The 20,679-nt window shown below is 43.4% G+C and overlaps 1 protein-coding gene across 6 annotated transcripts in view; it reads left to right on the top strand.

The window, feature by feature from the left end:
• Positions 1–20,679, top strand: part of CAST (calpastatin) — a 106,478-nt gene that overhangs the window by 22,023 nt on the left and 63,776 nt on the right. For 5 of the 6 annotated variants that reach the window (XM_075593356.1, XM_075593342.1, XM_075593347.1 and 2 more), the window contains exon 3: positions 17,551–17,613. In XM_075593356.1, coding sequence (XP_075449471.1) covers positions 17,551–17,613 — 63 coding nt within the window. Of the gene's footprint in view, positions 1–17,550; positions 17,614–19,434; positions 19,738–20,679 lie in introns of those variants that run through there. The other variant, XM_075593377.1, reaches the window with a different exon arrangement.

A 20,679-nucleotide genomic window follows, 5' to 3' on the forward strand; every position in this document is an offset into this window, starting at 1 on the left:
CTTCTGACATTTCTACCCTTAATTGCATCTGTTCTATTGTAACAATGAAAGTAATGGTGCCCTAGATTATAGGGTTGAACACATACTTGTGGTCCAGCACTGGGTTTCTAAAGGACTTGCTCTGCCTGAGAACTGAGCTCAGGTATAAGGCAGCTTACTAATTGAAAGGTTAACACACACTTTCCCAGTAAGCTCAAACCCCAAAACATATATATCAATCATAAGGAGTGCTACTGAGCGTGGCAAATGCATACAGCAAAAGACAGGGGCGCCCAATGCTACATCCAATTGACAAAACATATATGGTAATAAGTATCAAATTAAATACTTCAATAATAATATTTTCTTGGTTATTTAGTTAACCCTTTGGCCAAAGAGTCATAAGCCTGCATACCAACGCCAAGGTTTAACCAAATTTGAGGGTCCTAGCACTACACTGTGAACCTTTCCTTTTACCCCTGTATGAGGACAAACAACCTCAGTGGGTCTTGTCCATACAGCAAAATGAGAGCACCTCCCGCGTTAAAAAGGTGGGATGGGGTGAGCTCTGTGGTTATACCTTGGCATTAGTATGCAGCCTTATGAATCTTTGGCCAAAGGGTTAACTAAATAACCAAGAAAATATTATTATTGAAGTATTTAACTTTATACTTATTACCATATATGTTTTGTCAATTGGATGTAGCATTGGGCCCCCCTGTCTTTAATTGAAAGGCTGAAAGGTTTGTGCCTTTGGCACCCTCTCTGGGGTCTAAGGGGTAGATCCGCAAAAGGACGGAACATTTTTAACGTTCCGTTAATATCAGTCCATATCCGTAACGTATCCATATCGGTAATGCATATCCCCAAAGGCGTTTCGTGATACAAAATTCTGGCATTTTCCTTAAAAATAACAGATCGATAAATTATGCCGGACATTTAGCTTATTCATATGCAAATCATTTGGTAATGAGCAGTTTACCTAACTACGGAGATCCTCAGACCACCGTTAATGTTAGCACATGATAATAACGTTGCCATATTAAGTACCTTCCAAAAGCTGCCTGTACTCATATCCAGACCTTGATTATCAATGAGTTCTTTCATGGAGTAGAAAAACAATATGAGTATAGGACTTAACCCTTTCATTACAAAAAGTTACATGTGTCATACAAAGATAAATACGTGAAACACATTGTAAAGTATATCTTTTTTTGGCACATTGATACATTAATTTTTATTATAGGCTAAAGCAGTCAAATTCCAGGCATTATCCAATCAGTAATGCCCGGAATTTTGCAGCTTGCAATGTGTTGATTTCCAATGTGTTTATTTCCAGCCAATCAGCTTTCAGAACAGCTCTGAGACAGAGCAGGGGATTGGTCAGAAGGCAGGAACAGCTCTGAGACAGGGCAGGTGATTGGTCAGAACGTATCAGCCACGGGTTGACACCTCCCCCTCCCTCCGTGAACAGAGCTGACTGAGCAGATTCAGTTGAATTGGAGAGGGATAGAGGGAGAGAACTTCTTCCTCAGTTAACCAATTGTTCATTAATATGGAGGTTGTGGCTTCCTCCTGCGGCACTACAATTGAAATTGATTCTTCCCTGGTAAACACAGAGGCAAATAATTTGTTTAATACCTCTGCTTTTGCCTTTTGATGCCTTCTCCATTTGCAAAAGTATTTTAGCTTCCTCAATCTCACAGATATTTGGTGGTTTATAGCATATCTCTACAAACATTTTCTTTGTACTTTTACCTCCGCTGCTAATTTCTATCCACAAGGTCTCTACATTTTCACAATTCCCTTCATAAACATCTTTCCTTTTCCCCTTATTTTAGATTCGGTTTAACATATAAGCATATTCCACCTCCTCTTCTATTTGCTCGATTCTTCTGAAAAAGGATATAACCCTCTAAATTAAATGTCCAGTCATGAGTTTCATCCCACCATGTTTCAGTAATGAATATGATATCATACTGCTCCCTTGCAGCTATTAATTCAAGCTCCCCCATTTTATCTGTCAGGCTTCTTGCATTAGCAAGCATGCATTTAAGTTTTTTTTTCAGCCTGTACTATTATCTTATCTGCTCCTTCTTTTCTGCGCCAATGAGGTATGTGCTACATCTTTTCATTTACCTTTCTAAGTGTCGGTAACAGGCCTCGCCACGCCGCCGCCACAACACATCTACTTGCTGAGATAATAGGGTTTAACAATTTGATTTGTTTAAATGTAATGTTATCTGGATTTTCTTAGCTAATTTTTAAGCCTGGAGACTATGAAAAATGTCCCCCATAATGTTTCGATCCCATGCAATGGAAGATCAGGCATGAAATTATTTATTTTAACATTTATTTACAATTATATTTCAAATGCAATGTGATTCTTGCATACTACTACATGCATTTATTTATAACATTTAAATAACAATCCTGGAGCCACCATGGCCCATATTAGCTAAATGGTGCTAACACGCAAGCCATCTTCTGATGTAGGAACATGGATCAAGGTGATATCACATGATAACGTTGAAAGAACGAAGACCCTGAAGTCTCTTGATCAATGTTCTAGTTATTCATAGCCATACTTACTAAGCGGTGCTATGTAAGTATAGCTGTAAAATATAAGGCAACTCGTTCATTTTAATGGGCCTTCACGTGCACTCTGTCTTAGATCAGGGACTATTGTATATCACATACAATTAGCAATTATGTCCCTTCTCAAGCCTCTAAATGCAATCCTTCACATACATGTTAACACACTTGGATGTTGGAAATAAAGAGAGAAAAAACCTAAAATAAAAGCAATTCTTCAGAACTGATAGTGAATAATGGGTTCTTTACTTAAGAGGTGCCTTCAACATGTGAAGAAAGTTGTATAGGGTTCAATCTTAACTGTTCTAAATTAGAACACATTTTTAAATAATAGCTCAATGATAGGTGGTAAACATCGCTAAAGAAAAATTAGAATTAAAACCTCAATTTTATATGATCTAACGGTGTAGTGCCCTTCTACAGTACAAGCAAAATCTTCCCCATATCTTTCCCTTCCCATGTTTGGTTGACTGGCAGGAAGGACATTTACTATACATAACAGTTGTTTATGATGCACTCAGTTTTTTAGGGCCCTAGTCGAAAAGAAAAATGTACTTGATTAAAAAAAAGAAACCCTGCGACAATGATGTATCTTTAAGGAAATTACATGTCACTGTACATGTAGTTTTTGTGATCTGCTCCTTGAACATATATGTCAATCATCACAGAATTATATACATAGAACATACCATATGTTAAAGTGATGCAAATATTTATGAATGTTAATATATAAATACCAACATCTTTTGTCATTTGGAACATCTTGTTTATTCATATGTTTCTTCCTTGTGATAGTATTCTATATCTTCAAATAACAACTATACTAAACGATATTTAGGGGCATATTTACTAAGTAGGTTTAAGCCGTAGCGCACCTTATGCACCATTCACATAAATGGGTTTTACAGATTAGGACAACTAAGTAAATTTGGCCCAAAATGTTTCAGAAGTGATATACTGGATCTAAAAGGGGTTTAGTGTTTCTGCATTTGTCATGTTGGGAAAAAAACGTATGACATCTGTGAATAAATCTGACGTGTGTATTACACCTTTACTTAGTCATTCACTCCCTCCCCTCACATCCTCCCAATGAATCCTAAAACGCCCATGCGGTGATCTCATTTACTTTGATGACATGTTTAACATTTTGATGACGTGGGGACATGTAAGCTTTAATAAAATATTGGACAGCTCAGCAGAGATGTTTTGTTTGGGAGCTGCTCCCTTTAAAATGCACATGGTTTACTAAAGGGTTGCACAACTTGAATTACGAGATCAGGATAAGTTCAGTGATGTCGGAGTTTTCAACTTCTTGCATTGGATTTCAGGCGCAGGGTCTAGAAACCAGTTGGATGGAAGATATTTTGCAGAAGTGATAGACTTGAAGTTAGGACCACATTGAACATAACATCGCCTCTGTTTTCAGATGGTCAATTTCTTACCAGCCACTGACAATAGCCATTTCTAAACTTCCTTTTTTTGCCAGAAGTGTTTGCAGGGCCCATGTGAAAATTAAGCTTTTTTTAAGGAGAAGCTTTGGGATAAATCAGAGCCATTCAAAGATGTAGTCCAACAGAGTTTCTCTGTGGCAAGAGATTGCTGCAGGGAAAATATCACATCAACACCCGAAGCTGCGGGAAATTGATATTCTTTAGAGAGAGATAAGATTGGCTACATCTGTATATTGCTGTAAGCTTATAGTAGACTGACCAACATGGCATTAAAGCAGCAACTGTTTCCCAAGTTTATCTGTTTTATCTTTCTTATGCCAGTAAAACAAAATCAATATGATTTCTGGGGTCACACAATAGCTGTGACATTGTGGCTTTTTATGGGCCACCAGAGTGATTTTGATCTAAGCGGTTATGTTGTGTCCAACGGAAAGGTATCCTTGTCTGTACAGTACCAGAACATTACTCCAGAATCAGGTGGTCCCTGGAGATCGAAGGACCCTATGATTCTGCATCACGGAAGTTCCTTCTGTAATAAAACAAAAATGAACTTTTGGGTTTTCGCTCAATTTAATCTTCTAATATCTACAGATTTTCACTACACGTTGATAGATTTATTGAGCTACTGTGCATGTAGTATAAGAGCTGTGAAAAAAAATCCTAACCTAGCTATTAAACCTGTTTTTTCCCCAGAAAATAACAGTTTGCTACCTTAATTCTCCAGACTTTTCTTCTTTATATGTAACTCTGAGGATCATGAAAAATCCCTCAATTTATATTTTTAATATTACCATGCTGCTGATTTCTCCCTCACACTTTTACAAGTTTCCTTAAGAAATACCCCCCCCCAATTTAAAAAAAAATATCTGTAAAAATCAGTGAAATGGAAAGCAAAAATCCACATTTCTCTATTATTCTGCATAGCTATAGTTGTGTAGTTCGGTAATTCAGGCATTAAAATAAGAAACGGAGTATCAGACAAAAAGCCATTGACAAGAACCACAAATGCAAATAGAAATTGTAGTAGATTTAGAATCTTCAATATTTCATGTTGTTTGACTTGATTGTTACAATAAAGATAAGTGTTATGAAGCTTTTTGCCGATACAAAACCAATATGTAATATCACAGAACTTATATTGTAACATTTGTGATAACATGGCACAGATAAATGTAGATCATTGTCTTTCTCACAGTACATACCCATGCAAGGTATTTCCTTTTAGTATAACTCCCCTCTTACTGGAATGTTGAAATACTTCATTCCATTTCCATATTTCAGCTCATGCTTTTCTGTTAAAGGCCACTTCTGCCTCTTCAGGGCTTGTGCAATACATGAACATGACACACCCAGACTTGCTAAAACCTGCAAGGTAAGCTGCACCTTCCAATAAATACATATTCAGACACCAAACTGAATAAGTACAGATACAAAAAAAACAATGTTCTGAATCACAGCAGAACGACACTGACAAGATCTGGGACATGCTTAACACTGATGATTAGTTACTAAGTAATAAGAGATGTCAGTATTTATCTAGCAAGAAAAACATTAGTTTTTTTATAAACTGAAAAGCCAAGCTATATAAAATGTTTTGTCTCCCAAGCAAGGGTTCAATTATCAAAATGTCCTGGGTCACAAACCATACATTGAGTGAGCTGCATATAATTCTTAATCACAAGACATATACCTATGTAATGGATTTTTTTTAAATGCAAGTAAATTGGTATCAAGTTGCTGGTGCTATGAGATGATTGACAGCCCTGCTTATGATGTGGTTGTGCAGCAGCCTCCGTTTTATCACCACTCATCCTCCCAATTTTCCACTTACCACAGTGTGGGCCAGTGGTTTGTATGAGCCATGCCTATTATTATACAATACATCCCATTGTAATATACATGTATGTATATATGATGTTATTCATATAGCGGGTAACAGTGTACACATGGCTTGTCAACATTTCCATACAGGGAAAATAAAGTGCATGACAAAGGAAAAGGGAAACCCTGCCCTGAAGAGCTTACAATCTAAGTGGAGATTTATAGATAAAGTGCAAGTTAGGGAGGTAAAATGCGCCTGGAGTCAGCAGTGTGGGCATACAGTAAATACTTTAATGGGATGGTTCATTTAACTTTCAGCTGGGATGTAAAAATGGAAGACAAGGCGTTTGACAAATGTTGAGTGGAAGATCGTGCCATACTGTAGGTAAGGAGAGATGAGTGACAAAGGTCTAAGATGGGAGAGAGTTGTAGAGGTTAAAGGTGCAAAGATGTGACAACCTTGGGTCGCTCGGAAGAGGCAAGTAAAGGTGTACCGAGAGATCAGACTTAACATATGGAGAACCAGAGGATTGTAGAGCCTTATAAGAAAGGAGGAGAATTATGTAGTTCATACAGAGAATAATAGAAAGCCGCAGAGAGATTTTAGGAGGTCAGAAGCAATTACGAGCCTTGAAGAGCAGGAGATCAGCCTACGAGCCGCATTTTACTAGATTGTAAGAGGGGGAGGAGTGAGGCAGAGGTCCCTGAATAAAATAATGTTTCAGTAATCAATACAGTAGGGAACATTGGCATGCATTGCAACAGGGGAACAGGTGTATATTTGCAATATTGCAGAGGAGGCAACAGCAACTTTTAGTAACATCATTAACAGGAATAGAGAAAGAGAGGGAGGTGTTGAATATAGCCTCTAGGCAACTTACGTTTATGTGTTATATAACGTCTCTCAAATAATTCTGTCACTTGACACACCTTAAATCATATGCTGACTGACACAAATCATAATTAAACCAAAGAACCTTGATACGCCGACACAAAGGGCCTGATTCAGTATTCTCGGCTTTAGCGATTATTGAATTAGACCAGCGGTGTGAAAAGTGGGGTCGCGACCCTCAAGGGGGCGGGAGATTTTGCTGGGGGGTGCACGGGCAGTTGCAGAGGCCCCACGCTCTTCCCCCAGGCATTTAAATTAAATGCTGGGGGTTCACGTGAGGCCCCTGCAACTGTTTACTTACCGGGATTCAGCCGGCTGTGTTTTGTCGCCATGGCAACGTGGCGTCATCGCCATGTGACATGACATCATCGGCGTCAAATGATGTCGCGGGTCACGTGACGCGACGTCACATGACCCCGCAGCATTATCTGACGCGGATGAAGGTAGACGGGGGGCGCGAGAGCGGGGGGAGAGAGACAGAGGGGCGCAGCACTAAAAGTTTGCGCTCCCCTTAATTAGACCATACGAGATGTAACATTTAAATGACACTAGTTGGCTCCAAAATTGCTCTGTTGTGTTGCTCCCTACATCTCTAAAACAGAGTTGGATTTGCATGCTGAAAACATTGTCCATAATGCAGGATATCTGATTTTTCAAGAGTCTTTTATCTACTTTAATGATGTGGATTTGTGTTTGTTGAATTGTCTCAGAAGGTTGACAAGATACGTTTCATCCTGACTTGTGCATAACAGTTGATGATGAGCGCCTGTGTTGATTCAATAACATGTATCACTTCCTACAACAAATGTACTTCTGGAAAAAACACAATGCTACCACTAGAACTCTGCAGAACAAAGACATTGAGATATATTTACTACATTCATTACAGTGAGAGGGACGAGACTACTTAATGATGATGTATTATGTACTGTACACCAAGTTAAATTGATGTTGTGGGGAGTTTCTCTCTTTAACGTGCATGTATCACATCTAAATCTTTTGCCTTCCTGTTTGTTTTCTTACAAAAGATGATATATATGTACAGGTGGATGACATCCTGTGACTTACAACAGGTCGAAGCGCAGTGCACTCTCTCTGTGTCACATTTTGAGTCTTAGAGAATTTCTGAAACGAGAAAGAGACTAGTTAAATAACATTGATTTCCAGAGGCGGGGGCAAGTTCCACCAACTGCCCTCCCCCACCCCACTTTATAGAGCCAAGGCACCACCGGGGCCCAGATTGTTGAGCCCCTGTATGTGGCCCTGTGGGTCTGTCCCCGATCACTCACCCCCTCTATCTTTCTCTCCTTCCCCCATTTCTCCCTCTTCCCCCTTTCCCGCTCTCCCCCATTCTCTTCACCTCTCGCTCCCTCCCTCTTTTTTCCCGCCTCTCACCCCATCCTCTCTCCCCTCCATATCCTCTCTCCTCCCCCATATCCTCTCTCCCCGCAATATCCTCTCTTCCCCCACCCTATCCCCCCATCCTCTATACCCCCATCCTCTATACCCCCATCATCGCTCCCCCCCCCCATTCTCTCCCCCATCCTCTCCCTCTCCTCTATCAACTGTTGTACAAAGGTACAAAGTACATGAAATGCCGATGGTCCCTACTTCTGGTGATTACAGCTGTGACTGCCCCGTGCGACTTCCTATCCTCCTCACTTCAGTGAGCGGCTGTGACTTCTGCACCCCCTATCAGCCTGCGCCCGTGGCAGCTGCCCCGCTCTCCCCGCCCTCGTTCCACCTCTGCTGATTCCTAACTATTTTATATTTTGTAATTGCAATTAGTGATGGGTGAATGTGTCAAAGTCCGGCCCGCAGACTCTCATACAAACCCTTTCATATCTTCGCAAAACCCGCAAAAGTTCCTTCTAGTCTTTTGTTATTCAATAAAGTCTCTATTTTGTTATTTTTTCACTGTTTCTTTTTTTATTTTTAAGTTCACAGAAGCAAACTCTTTACATTTGCTTCACTTTGAATACAATTTTCGCTTTTCCATAGTTAGATTCACGAAAATTCAACCTTGTGAACAAAAAGCCTCTGTAGCAGCAAATTCAAACTTTGGCAAAATGTTTGCCCATGTCCACTTGCAATTAACACTCTGTCATTATTCATGTAAACAACATGAATTATGTATTACAACATATAACATTCACATGTCATCAACCAATATTTATGTATTTAAAGCTTTTCTCTTCTAATAGCAAAGGATTATCAACCATTTTGGGGATTACCAGTTTATAGTGATGTGAAGTATTAGTGGTTAATCACAGATTATGTTGTTTAAAGATCTGAATTTCATATTCTTAAAGTTTTTTTCCCCCCATGCTTTATATTTCATATACTCCATAAAACACCTTCCTGCACTGCTTAGTAAATGCAGGTGTCTTATGGAGTACCCCGTCCTAGTAAACTTATATTATTAGAAAACGGTCAACTATATACAGCTGGTTTATTCGAGAACTACTTGGTTTTGGATAATTATTTAATTGTCTGTAATGTTCATTTGAAGAAAACGGCAGCAAATTGAGTTCCTATATACAGGTCTTTGTTGGACGTTGTTATTAATACTTTGGGTGAACACTATGATTTAATTAGACAGGAAAAGAATAGATCTAATAGTAAATTGTTTTCAAGTGGGTATATAATATTGAATGCTTTAGATGCCTTTTTTTTAAGGGCATATGTATGGTCTTGGTACAGCTCAACACCTTTACAACGCGATCCGTTACGACGCGAATCCGCTTATAACGCGATGCAAGCGTGGCTCCCAATTTTCGTATTTATAAATACTTTACAACATGATTATTGGTATCTTAAATACTTTATTGTACAATGCATACAGTTGTACATTATTTCTAACGCGATCCGCTTATAACGCAATGTGATTCTTTGAACCCCAAGCACAGTGTTATAAGGGGGTTGAGCTGTATTTGCAAACATGTAGGTTCAGGTTAACATTTAGATACTAAAATGCATTCTCACACCCTCCCACATGCAGATATCTGAACACATGCCGTGATATGGGATCAAAAATCGTTGAGTTTTTCAAATACTGAGGTTCAACCCGTGAATGGATCTCAGTTACCATTTCAGTACTTTATCTTAATAATGCTTATATTATCTATACAGTTTCATTCCTGTTATCAAAACCTTGTGAAAATTATGAATTTGGTTTCAATTTAGTTCATACCATAATAAAAATAATAATAATAGGACTAATAATAGTAATTCCAAGGGTGTTCTTCGGCTGAAAATAACTCTTTAGTTTTAAAAATAGCGTAGTCCTAATAGAAAAATACAGTAGTTAACTGCATTACTTCCAGTCTAGTTCTTGTTGTAATTCCTGTAGGGCGTCTGGACACCAGCTGCAGTCATTTGTGGGGGAGTAAATGAAAATGTAAGCATTGTTTTTTATAGTTTGAAGGAGCCATTAATGCACTTTTTAAATATTATTTTTAACATAGGATTGGATCAGGGGGACTCTGGGGCTAAATTCCATTAAGTTCAGCTCTGGGGAACCCCTGCTTCCCGAGATACAGACCTCCAAAGGGGGTGCCGGTATCTCCTGCAGGTTTAAAGCTCCTGCGTCACACAAGCCAATAGGAAGCCGAACCGGATGACGTCACAGCTTCCTATTGGCCCGCGGGGCGCGGGAGATTTGAAACTTTGCTCTTACGTTATCCCTGCTAGCTGAACGCAGCAGCTGCCGGCACCTACTACGGAGGTAAGTACAGCTAAACCCCGTTATAACGCGGTCCTCGGGGTCCACCCCGAGACCACCGTGTTAGTAACGGGGTCGCGCTAATTTTTTTTTTAAATGGCCGCCGCATCAGCGCATATTCATCCTGCGGGACAGGAGATGGGAGCGGGGATGTCCCTCCGGTCCCCGCTTCCCCCTGTCACCGCGTGACAGGCCGCGGGATGGGAGGGGGGGTGCCCCTCCGGTCCCCGCTTCAGGAGGAGCAGAGGGAACTGGCAGGGAACATCCACACCTCACGAGCCGCACGGCGCATGCGCATGCGCACGGCGAACGTGAGGGGTGCCTAATGTGATCGCTGTCGGGATGTGCTGCTTTGGAGACAGGTAAGCACAGTCTCCGGAAGACCGCTAACCCCCCCCCCCCCCGCCGCAGCACAGGGCCCTCGCGCAGCAGTACAGGGCCCGCCGTAGCGCAGGGTCGTCCTGCCACTCAGCCGCAGCGCAGGGCCCCGCCACCCCCCCACAGCATAATGATGTCCCACCCCCCGCCCCGGGCCGTAACACCAGCCTAGAGGGGAGGGGGACACACCGGACGCTCGGACACCCTTTCCCCTGGCTGTGAGGGGGTTAATGTTGAAGAGGCACCACAGAGGTTGGGTTACCTTGCTGTGTGTGTGTGTGAGCAGTGTGCAGTGTGTGTCAGTGTGAGCAGTGTGTGTGCAGTGTGTGTCAGTGTGAGAAGTGTGCAGTGTGTGTCAGTGTGAGCAGTGTGTGTGCAGTGTGTGTCAGTGTGAGCAGTGTGCAGTGTGTGTCAGTGTGAGCAATGAGCAGTGTGTCAGTGTGTGCAGTGTGAGCAATGAGCAGTGTCTGTGCAGTGTGTGTCAGTGTGAGCAGTGTGTGTGCAGTGTGCAGTGTGTGTCAGTGTGAGCAGTGTGCAGTGTGTGTCAGTGTGAGCAATGAGCAGTGTGTCAGTGTGTGCAGTGTGAGCAATGAGCAGTGTCTGTGCAGTGTGTGTCAGTGTGAGCAGTGTGTGTGCAGTGTGCAGTGTGTGTCAGTGTGAGCAGTGTGTGTGCAGTGTGCAGTGTGTGTCAGTGTGAGCAGTGTGTGTGCAGTGTGTGTCAGTGTGAGCAGTGTGCAGTGTGTGTCAGTGTGAGCAATGAGCAGTGTGTGTGCAGTGTGCAGTGTGTGTGCAGTGTGTGCAGTGTGCGTGCAGTGTGTGCAGTGTGAGCAATGAGCAGTGTGTGTGCAGTGAGTGTGTGCAGTGTGTGCAGTGTGTGCAGTGTGTGCAGTGTGCAAAAAAAAATAATTTAAAAAAAAAATCTTTTTTTTTTTTTTAAACGGGAGCCACGGGGAAAACCGCGTTATAACCGAATCGCGGTATAGCGAGGCGCGTTATAACGGGGTTTAGCTGTATCTCCAGAAGCAGGGGGTCCCCGGAGATGAAATAAATGATATACATAAAATTAAACTTTTATCTGCCATTTTTCACAGTGGAGACTGATAAATACTATACTTTTGCTTAGTCTGATTCTCCTTTTCTGCTGATTAAAATGGAGCAGATGGAGATCCCAATATACAGTAATCAATGTGACATTCAACTCCAGATGCTGTTCACTATTTTCAGTGCTCCTTATGTAAGTTCCAATAATAATTGTATTTCTTGTATAGTGCTGACAGTGTATGCAGCTTGGTACATACCATTTTTGCAGGTATGAGTCCATGCTACATAGAGCTTACAATACATGTTTTTGGAGCCTGGGGCACCGGGTGATAAAGATGACTTGCCCAAGGTCACAGGAAGTCAACAAGAACCAGGCTCCCCTCCCTCTGTGTCATTGTTATCAGTCACTGAGCCACTCCTTCAGCCCATATGAGAAACTACATGTATTTGCAGAAACATAAGCATACACATTTAAATGGAATCACATTTTTTGTAACTTTTCAAATATAAATAAGATATATTGAGTAGACAGCATACAGAAATAGTGGAGCAACGGAGCACAGCACAAAGTCCATCCATGAAAAGGAAATAAGTACAGGGCAACTCCATGTAAAAAGTTAAAGGTGGTTTAATCAAAGTACAATGGTGAAGTGAGAGAGCTAACGCACCATTGAGTAGACAGGGCAGCGTCTGCCATTGCTCTGCATTGCAGGCCTCTTCAGCTCGGCGAATACTTTATCTGTAATTGGCCGTTACATGCTCTTTCCTTTGCAAATGATTTTGTTGTAATAGAAAGAGGGTTTGAAGAAGAAAAGAGCCCAGGTGTTTCCTTATCCTGCACAATGTGAGCTAGGAATTTCCAGGAGGAGCAGCAATATACCTCCTCCTCTCCAGATCACATGGAGGTAATTAGAAGAGGAAGAGCAGTGTGTTTAGAGAGTATATACAGTGTGTGGGGAGGTCTCATTAACCTTATTCCTTGCCAGAGAGGTCAGAAATACATTGCGCTGCGGTGTGTGTTGTGGACCCTCCTGATTGTAAATGGGTTAATAGCGATAAATCTGATGAAGGGCACTGATTTTCTTTCTCTGCAATAAAGTTTATGGAATGCAAAGCTCACTATGAAAAATACAGCTGCCAATGAAATGATAGTGTGGTGCACGGTAAAGGGTAAATAGTTACAATCTGTGAGGACCCCTAGAGATCCAATATACCGGCACAGCACAAGGGATTATCGCATAAAAGTGGTTTATTGGGTCCAAAATGCCCACGATGCCCACCCATAAAGAAAGTCCCCCCTGGGGACCGAAATGTCGGGCATATGTGTGCACTTAGGACCCAATAAATCAGTTTCATGTGATAATCCCTCGTTCTGTGCCGGTATATTAGATCTCTAGGGAACCTCACAGACTAATAAATATATATATATATAATCATCTTCAGCCTTTGTCAATCCACTGCTGGATGAAGGCCTCCCCAATGATCTTCCAGGTACTGCGATTGCAAGCTTCTCTTCTCCACGCTGCTCCAACACATTTCTGGCTTCATCCTCCCATCTTACTTTTGGTTGTAATCTTAGTAGTTTGAATCGCGCCATTTTATCCAGTCGAATACCATCCATGGTCATTTCTTCTTGCGAGATGTCCGGCCTACGGTACTACCATTTTAATTTCTTCACCCTTGAACTTGTTTAATTTCAAACCCATTCTTTTTCCTGTCTCTTCAGGTAATGTACTGTATACACACGTACATACATATGTGCAGATGTATATCACTTAGTTACTGGTGCTGTGTGCCATATTTAGGTATTATTGTTCAAACGTCTATTACAGTATATCATTTAAACTTTTGCAGTTTAATGTCACCTTGGGATTTGCAAGTATACAGGTATGTTTATTTATATTGCGCCACCAATATATGCAGGCTTTACAGAAATGTAACAGGTGCGTTAAATAGGAAAATAAACAATGGGAATTTGGGATTCCCTGCTGTACAGATCATATAATGTACATGGAATAATGGCAAACTTTCAGAATACAATAGGAGCAAGTGCAGTATAGAACATAAATTAGGGGACATGTTGGTGCGTCAGAAGAGCGAGGCATAAATGAAGCAAGTACTTCACTGATGATTTAAGAAGTAGTGTACTTTTCTTTATTACTAGGTGTGGACAAAAATATAAAACACTTTTGAGGTAGCATTTTGTTAGGTGAACAGAAGGTGGGGTGTTCCGGCTTCCCCTTTGCACCCTTCAGCAGCACTTTGTCACTGTGTATGTGTGTGTCAGTGTGTATCTCTCACACACAGACACACATTCTCTAATTCACTCACACAGACTCACACAGACTCACACACTTAGGCTGCGGCCCCGCTGCCGCAGAGCTCGCTCATGGTTCGAGAGCGGTGATGTCACCAGCTCACCAAGCATGAGCGATCGCTGTCCTGCAACATATTTAGAGCAGGAGCGGGGGGGCGTGGCTATTACGGGAGGGGGGGTGTCATTGGCTGTATAGGGGCTGTCTGTGTTTCTGTGTATATCTCTCTCTATATATATCTCTCTCTCTCCCCCCCTCCCCTCACCTCTCTCCCCCCCATTGCTCTCGTTCTCTCCCCCTCTCTCTCCCCCCATTGCTCTCTCTCTCTCCCCCCCATTGCTCTCTCCCTCTCCCCCATTGCTCTCTCGCCCCCCATTGCTCTCTCTCCCCCCCATTGCTCTCTCTCTCCCTCCCATTGCTATCTCTCTCTCCCACCCACCCTGCGCTCTCTCTCCCCCGTCCCCCCTGCGCTCTCTCTCCCCGCTCCCCCCCTGCACTCTCTCTCCCGGCCCCCCTCTCTCTCCCGGCCATCCCTCCTCTCTCCCACCCCCCCCCCTGCGCTCTCTCCCCCGTCCCCGCTGCGCTCTCTCTCCCCGCCCCCCCCTGCACTCTCTCTCCCCCCCTGCGCTCTCTCTCCCCTGCCCCCCTCGCGCTCTTTCACCCGGCCCACCCCTCTCTCCCCCCCTTGATTTCTCTCCCCTCTCTCCCCCTTCTCTCTCTCTCCCTTCTCCCCCCCCTCTCTTTCCTCTCCCCCTATCCCCCTTCTCTCTCTCTCTCCATCCTCCCCCCCCTCTCTCTCCCTTCTCCCCCACTCTCTCTCCCCTCCCCCTCGCTCTTTCTCTCTCCCCTCCCCCTCTCTCTTTCTCCCTTCTCCCCCCCCCCTCTCTCCCTTCTCCCCCCCCTCTCTCTCCCTTCTCCCCCTCTCTCTCTCCCTCACTCTTTCTCTCTCCCTTCTCCCCCTCTCTCTCCCCCTCTCCCTTCTCCCCCTCTTTCTCTCTCCCTTCTCCCCCCACCACACCACTCCGTTTGCCCCCCCACCACCACACTGCAGCTCTCATTTTGCCCCCCTGCCCATTTGCCCCCACCTGTCCGTTTGCCCCCCCTCTGTCCGTTTGCCCCCCCTGTCCGTTTGCCCCCCTGTCCATTTGCCCCCCCTCTGTCCGTTTGCCCTCCCTCTCTATTCGTTTGCCCCCCCTCTCAGTCCGTTTGCCCCCCCTCTCAGTCCGTTTGCCCCCCCCCTCCTTTCCACTTCTCTCTGCTGAATTCAGTGTTTGTGTTGTGTGTGTGTGACAGGAGAGTAAAACACGCCCTCTCACTTCCCATTTGTCAGAGCAGGATCTTGTGACCCTGCTCTCAGCACGAAAGTATCTCTCCCTTGTCTCCCCAAGCACAAAGCTTGGGAGAGCGTGTGTGCACGCGCATGAGCGCGCGAGCACAGCGGGAGAGGGGATGTGCTGATCCACATTGAAGAAGGTTCACGTGACGGCCCTTGAACAAATCAAATTGCCGGAATCCCACGACCCCGCCGCCCGGCTAAACATAAGTTCGCCATCGACGACACTATAGGCACGGCCTAACTCAGCACCCAACCCCCATGTGTCACTTACCTGCTCTCCGATCCCTCGACTTGACCTGTCAATCACTGCTGCTGCCAATCCCAGTGTGCCAAATACAGCTTTGATGTCGCTGAGGAGCGCTGTTGGCGACTTCCGGGTGGTTGGGCCCAACTGCGGTGGCAGGGCATGCACAGCAGGCTGGGTCCGCTGCAGGGGAGGAGATTGGGAGGCCCGCTGCAGCGGGAAAGAGCCGGAGTCCGACAGCCGGATGCAAATATTGCCAGGCCCAACTTCTAGAACCCCCGCAGCCGCCGGGCCCAGAACAGGTGTCCTTGCTCCCCCCCTCCCCTCTGTTGGCGGCCCTGGTGCCAGATATCCCGTACTAATCCTGGTTCAACTAAACAATAGCTAAAAAACATAGACATAAAAGCAGTTTGAATTCCAGTAGGAGACATTCTCAGTACATCATTTTTGGTACCATTTGAGTAGATGTTGTTCATTTTTGTAATAATGCTGATATAGGGTGACAAGATTTTAAAAAGTGAAAACCAGGACACATTAACAAAAAAATTATAAAACAAATTACATCACTTAAAAATAAATATTATAAATGGTATTTATCTAATAGCGTCTCCAATTATGCGGTATTATTAATTATTTCCCCTCAGTCCCTCTCTCTCACCGCCAGTGTCTCCCTCCTCGAGTGTGCCTCTCTCCTTCCCCCAGTCTATCTCTCTTTCATTCCCTCCAGTATCTTCCTCCCGTGTCTCTTTAGTGTCCCCCCATGTGTCTCTCTTCCCCCCCCAGTTGTAAAAATAGAAACACACACACAATCCCCCAATCTCTCTCCCCCCCCCCCCCCGTTCTCCCACAGTCTCTCTCTCCCCCCATGTTTCCCTCCCCATGCTTTACTACATCCCCTCCCCCAATGTGTCTCTCCCCCGACCCCCCAATGTGTACACACACACACACACCTCTTACCTTCCCAGTGACAGTACACTGCATCTGGGGAGAGGAGCTGTGCAGCGCCACCTACTGACCGGAGGAGATATTGCACACGGCAGCCCCTGCTTCTCTGCAAAACCGGGACATTTAAAAAAACTGTTGAGATAGCAGGACAGTCACTTAAAAACCAGGACTGTCCTGGCTAAACCGGGACATCTGGTCACCCTATACCCATCCTATACTTTCAGAGATATAAAAGCTCATTCTGTATGTGACTACATTATGCACAAGCTTTAACATTAAGTTATGTGACGATGGGGCCTATTAATTAAAGTCTAAGTGCATTTTGGATTTGTGTGTTGTTGTAATTATTAGGCTCTTCTTCATGACCAAATCATGCGGAAACACCGTTTTTTTATGCGACTGCAGTTCCGTGCGGTATGCAAATGGAAAAAACTTGTAAAAATCACATATTCATGGGCTAATTATTAAGCTGCACGTTTGGAGAGAGATAATTTCAATATATTTGACATCTTTCATTGAACATATTTCTTATACTGCTTACTTGTGTTGTATGCTAAATGGTACTAGGCAGTAATACATTTGTTGTTTTCTCCCACATGCTGCTATCATTTAACTCCTTCACTTGCTGAGATAACAGGCACTTCTCTGAAATGCACATCCTGTCTTACCATGGAGACGTACAGTTTGTTATTCTGGTAATCGCAACACTTTAGGGACTAATTACCTAAATCCTAAATATCGATTTAGTTGTTTGCTGGACTAAGAGGGCCATCAGTTCCCCAACTATATGTGTTTTTAACCGTAATATTTAATTATTTTTATTTTACAGAAAAAACCTACAAGCCCTGGAGTCAGTGAACCTGCAGCAGCGCGTGCAAGTGGGACTAGCAAGGTATTCTTTACCATTTTCTTTTGTGGTGTAACCCAGCACAGTCCTTAAGTGGCGGCTTTTTGCATTGCTATTTCTGCTGATGTACATCAGAATGTCACTTTAATTACCTGTGGTTTCAAGAATGTTACACTTTGGTTACACTGTTCACACCCTTATAGTAGATTTCTGAGATCTGCTCAAATCTACTACTCACATTGCAGAATGTTTTCTGTCTCAATTTACATAAGAGTTGTATGTTCTATGTCAGAGGTGCGCAAAGTTTTTCTAGTGCTCCCCCCTGCCTGCACTTCCTCCCTGCTCGCGTCCCCCCTCCTTACCTTTTCTCCAGTGTTCTCATGTCACAACATCATGTGATGTCACGTTGTCATGGCAACGTGGCGCCATGTGACCCTGCGGCTTCATTTGAAGCCGCGTTGCCATCGCCAGAGGCCACCGGAGTCAAGATAAGGGACCTTACAGAGGCCTTTAATTTAAATGCTTTGGGGAAGAGCCTGGGGCCCCTGTAAGCGCCGCGCCCACCCAGAAAATCTTGCTTTCTTATATTTTTATTAAAATTGTATATTGTAATTGCACTTTTGTGTGTGTGTGTACATTACTCGCTTTTTTTAATCGAACAATGACTTGCTGTCTCGTCTGTTCTAATAGAGCTAAATAGATTTGATTTGTATGTAGGAATTTGCCTTTAAGCATGATTCGCCTTTTGTACAGAGTGTAGATTTTAACCATTAAGTAGTCACTGCTTTTTTTTGGCAAAGTGTTCTTTATAAAGAAGTTACATTTTTATTGGGTTGTGTTTTATATGCAACATTTTAGGTCAACTTTAGTTCTCTCTGGTCTATGTTCTGTCATTCAGAAACACACTGGGGCCTATGCAGAGAGCAGCGCTATTTCAAAACTCGCCATTTTTTGGAGAAAATCGCGCAGAAAACAGCAGAAAATAACGAGTTACGAAAAACGCGCCAATTTTTTTTTCTATTTCTAAAACTCGCCTCGCGGCTGGCGAGAACCTCCATCTCGCCAGTTTTAAAAATATCCTTATGCAGAGAGGCGTGAACGGCATCTAGCGGCTGTTCGCGCCAATAAAATGGCGCGATTGTCTCCTGTTTGCCTCGCCAGGAAAAGTTGGCAAGAAGCTGCCGCTCGCGGCCATAGCAAAGGGAAAAAAAAGGCGCGATTTTTTTTTAACACATTTCTGCAGCGCGCATCTCGCCAATTTAAACTCGCCACACGCATTCATGTTAAACATTGCAGAATTCGCACATTTCTGCATATGGAGAATAAAACTCTCCAAAAAAGCTACTTTTTATTAAACTCGCCAATTTTAAAATTCGCTGCTCTCTGCATAGGCCCCACTGTGTTTAAATCTATTCTCTAGCTATGTATTTTTGTACATGCTTTTACACTTCTTGTAGTAAATTCATACGGTGTTTTTATGATTCTAATGTGTTGTGCCTCAAAAATATCTATGTATTTTTATGGTGATCAAAAGTAAAAGTCACTATTACCGTAACATTTTATTAGCCTCATCAGTCCTAAATAAACTGTGGTCCTGATTCGTGTCATACTTTACCTGCTTACTAAGTGTCTAGCCGCACATACAGTATATACCTTCTTCATATATGTTTGTCAGTGGGTTTAGACTCATTTTATTTCATAATATATTATTGATGTAACCCGGTCCCTCATGGTCCCCAGCAGGCATAAGGGCATGTGACACATGATGCCAGGGAGCCAATCACGCGCCAGAGATCTTCTGCAGAGGCAGTTACATTCCACGTGTTTAAACAAGGAAGGCAGTTGGAGCCGGGACTCAGAGGGGGGAAGGCGTGTAGGTGCAGGGGTCTGTGGCCCTCAGCACTAGGACAGAGACCCCATAGGCCCCAGCTAGGCCCAACTCACCCTAGAATGTGGCTGCTCTAGGGAAGGCCCCATTAGTTAGGGACCCTGACTTTAGTGGTTAGCCAGGTTAGGACCAGACTGAAGACAGGAAGCGAATATCACCGCAAGAGTCACTTCAGTGGGAGATGTTCGGCCGGCGGAGAATATCGCAGGACCGGCGGATCCCTTTACTTCTCCTTGTCAGCAGGCCCGGGTGTAGACACACCCGGCAGACACACCCGGCAGGTACCTCTTCACCATACTACTGTACAGTAAGATGCTGATCACGCCTAGAAGGGAGGGTATCTTTTGGGGACACTCAGAGGGTGAGGTGACTCCGGGACTCGTCTTGTATTGGGGACACGGTGTGGGGTACACGGTGGTGGGACAAAGCCCTGCGCGGCTTGTGATAACTGTAATAGCTGTAACCAGTAGAGTTATTATATCCTCTGTGTTGATTAGTTTATATACTGTATGACAGTATAAGGTTATTGCATAATCTGTGAGCTGTTATTATTGGTTCCTGTTAGGGGTTATCTCATATAATTGGGATCCTGTACAGGTGGAGGCGCTGCCACTTTATATATTTGTTAACCCAGACTCCCAGTGGCGGAGGCTCAGCTCTCTGTGAGACTAAAGGTAACGCCAGCACCAGTAGTCCCTTCATGCTGGAGGGAAAAAGTGCTACATTTGATTGAGCTGGCCTAAATGTTTCTAGTAATGAACTTTATGGATTCCTATTTAAAAGGTCTCCCCCAGGAAACTTCCTGACAGATTTGAAAGGATTAGGAGTGAACACCACATTGCAGAGCTGACAAGTTTCTCTATGTCATCATTTATGTAAGGGGACCGTCCCTCATAGCAGGCTAATGGCAATTTAATCCGCTTTCATATAAAGATGTAGCGGTTTATTAAGGTGCCACAGTGCACTACTGCCCAGAAACTCCCATTGAAGTCAATAAAAGTTTCTGTACGATAGTGTCTGGTTAGCACTATTGCACTTTAGTGAATATTCCCCTAAATCACTCAGAAAGTGAGTGCTGTACAGAAAAAGCAATAAATTACAGTAATCCCATGGGTTTAATAGTTGTAAACAGAATAAGAATCTGACGTACGGGATTGAAATTTCTCCCTCGTCAAAGTAAGATGTGTACAAAGTATACTATATCTTCAGCACTTAAACATTCA

Source organism: Ascaphus truei, chromosome 1 (assembly GCF_040206685.1).
Source record: "Ascaphus truei isolate aAscTru1 chromosome 1, aAscTru1.hap1, whole genome shotgun sequence".
Taxonomy (NCBI): Eukaryota; Metazoa; Chordata; class Amphibia; order Anura; family Ascaphidae; genus Ascaphus; species Ascaphus truei.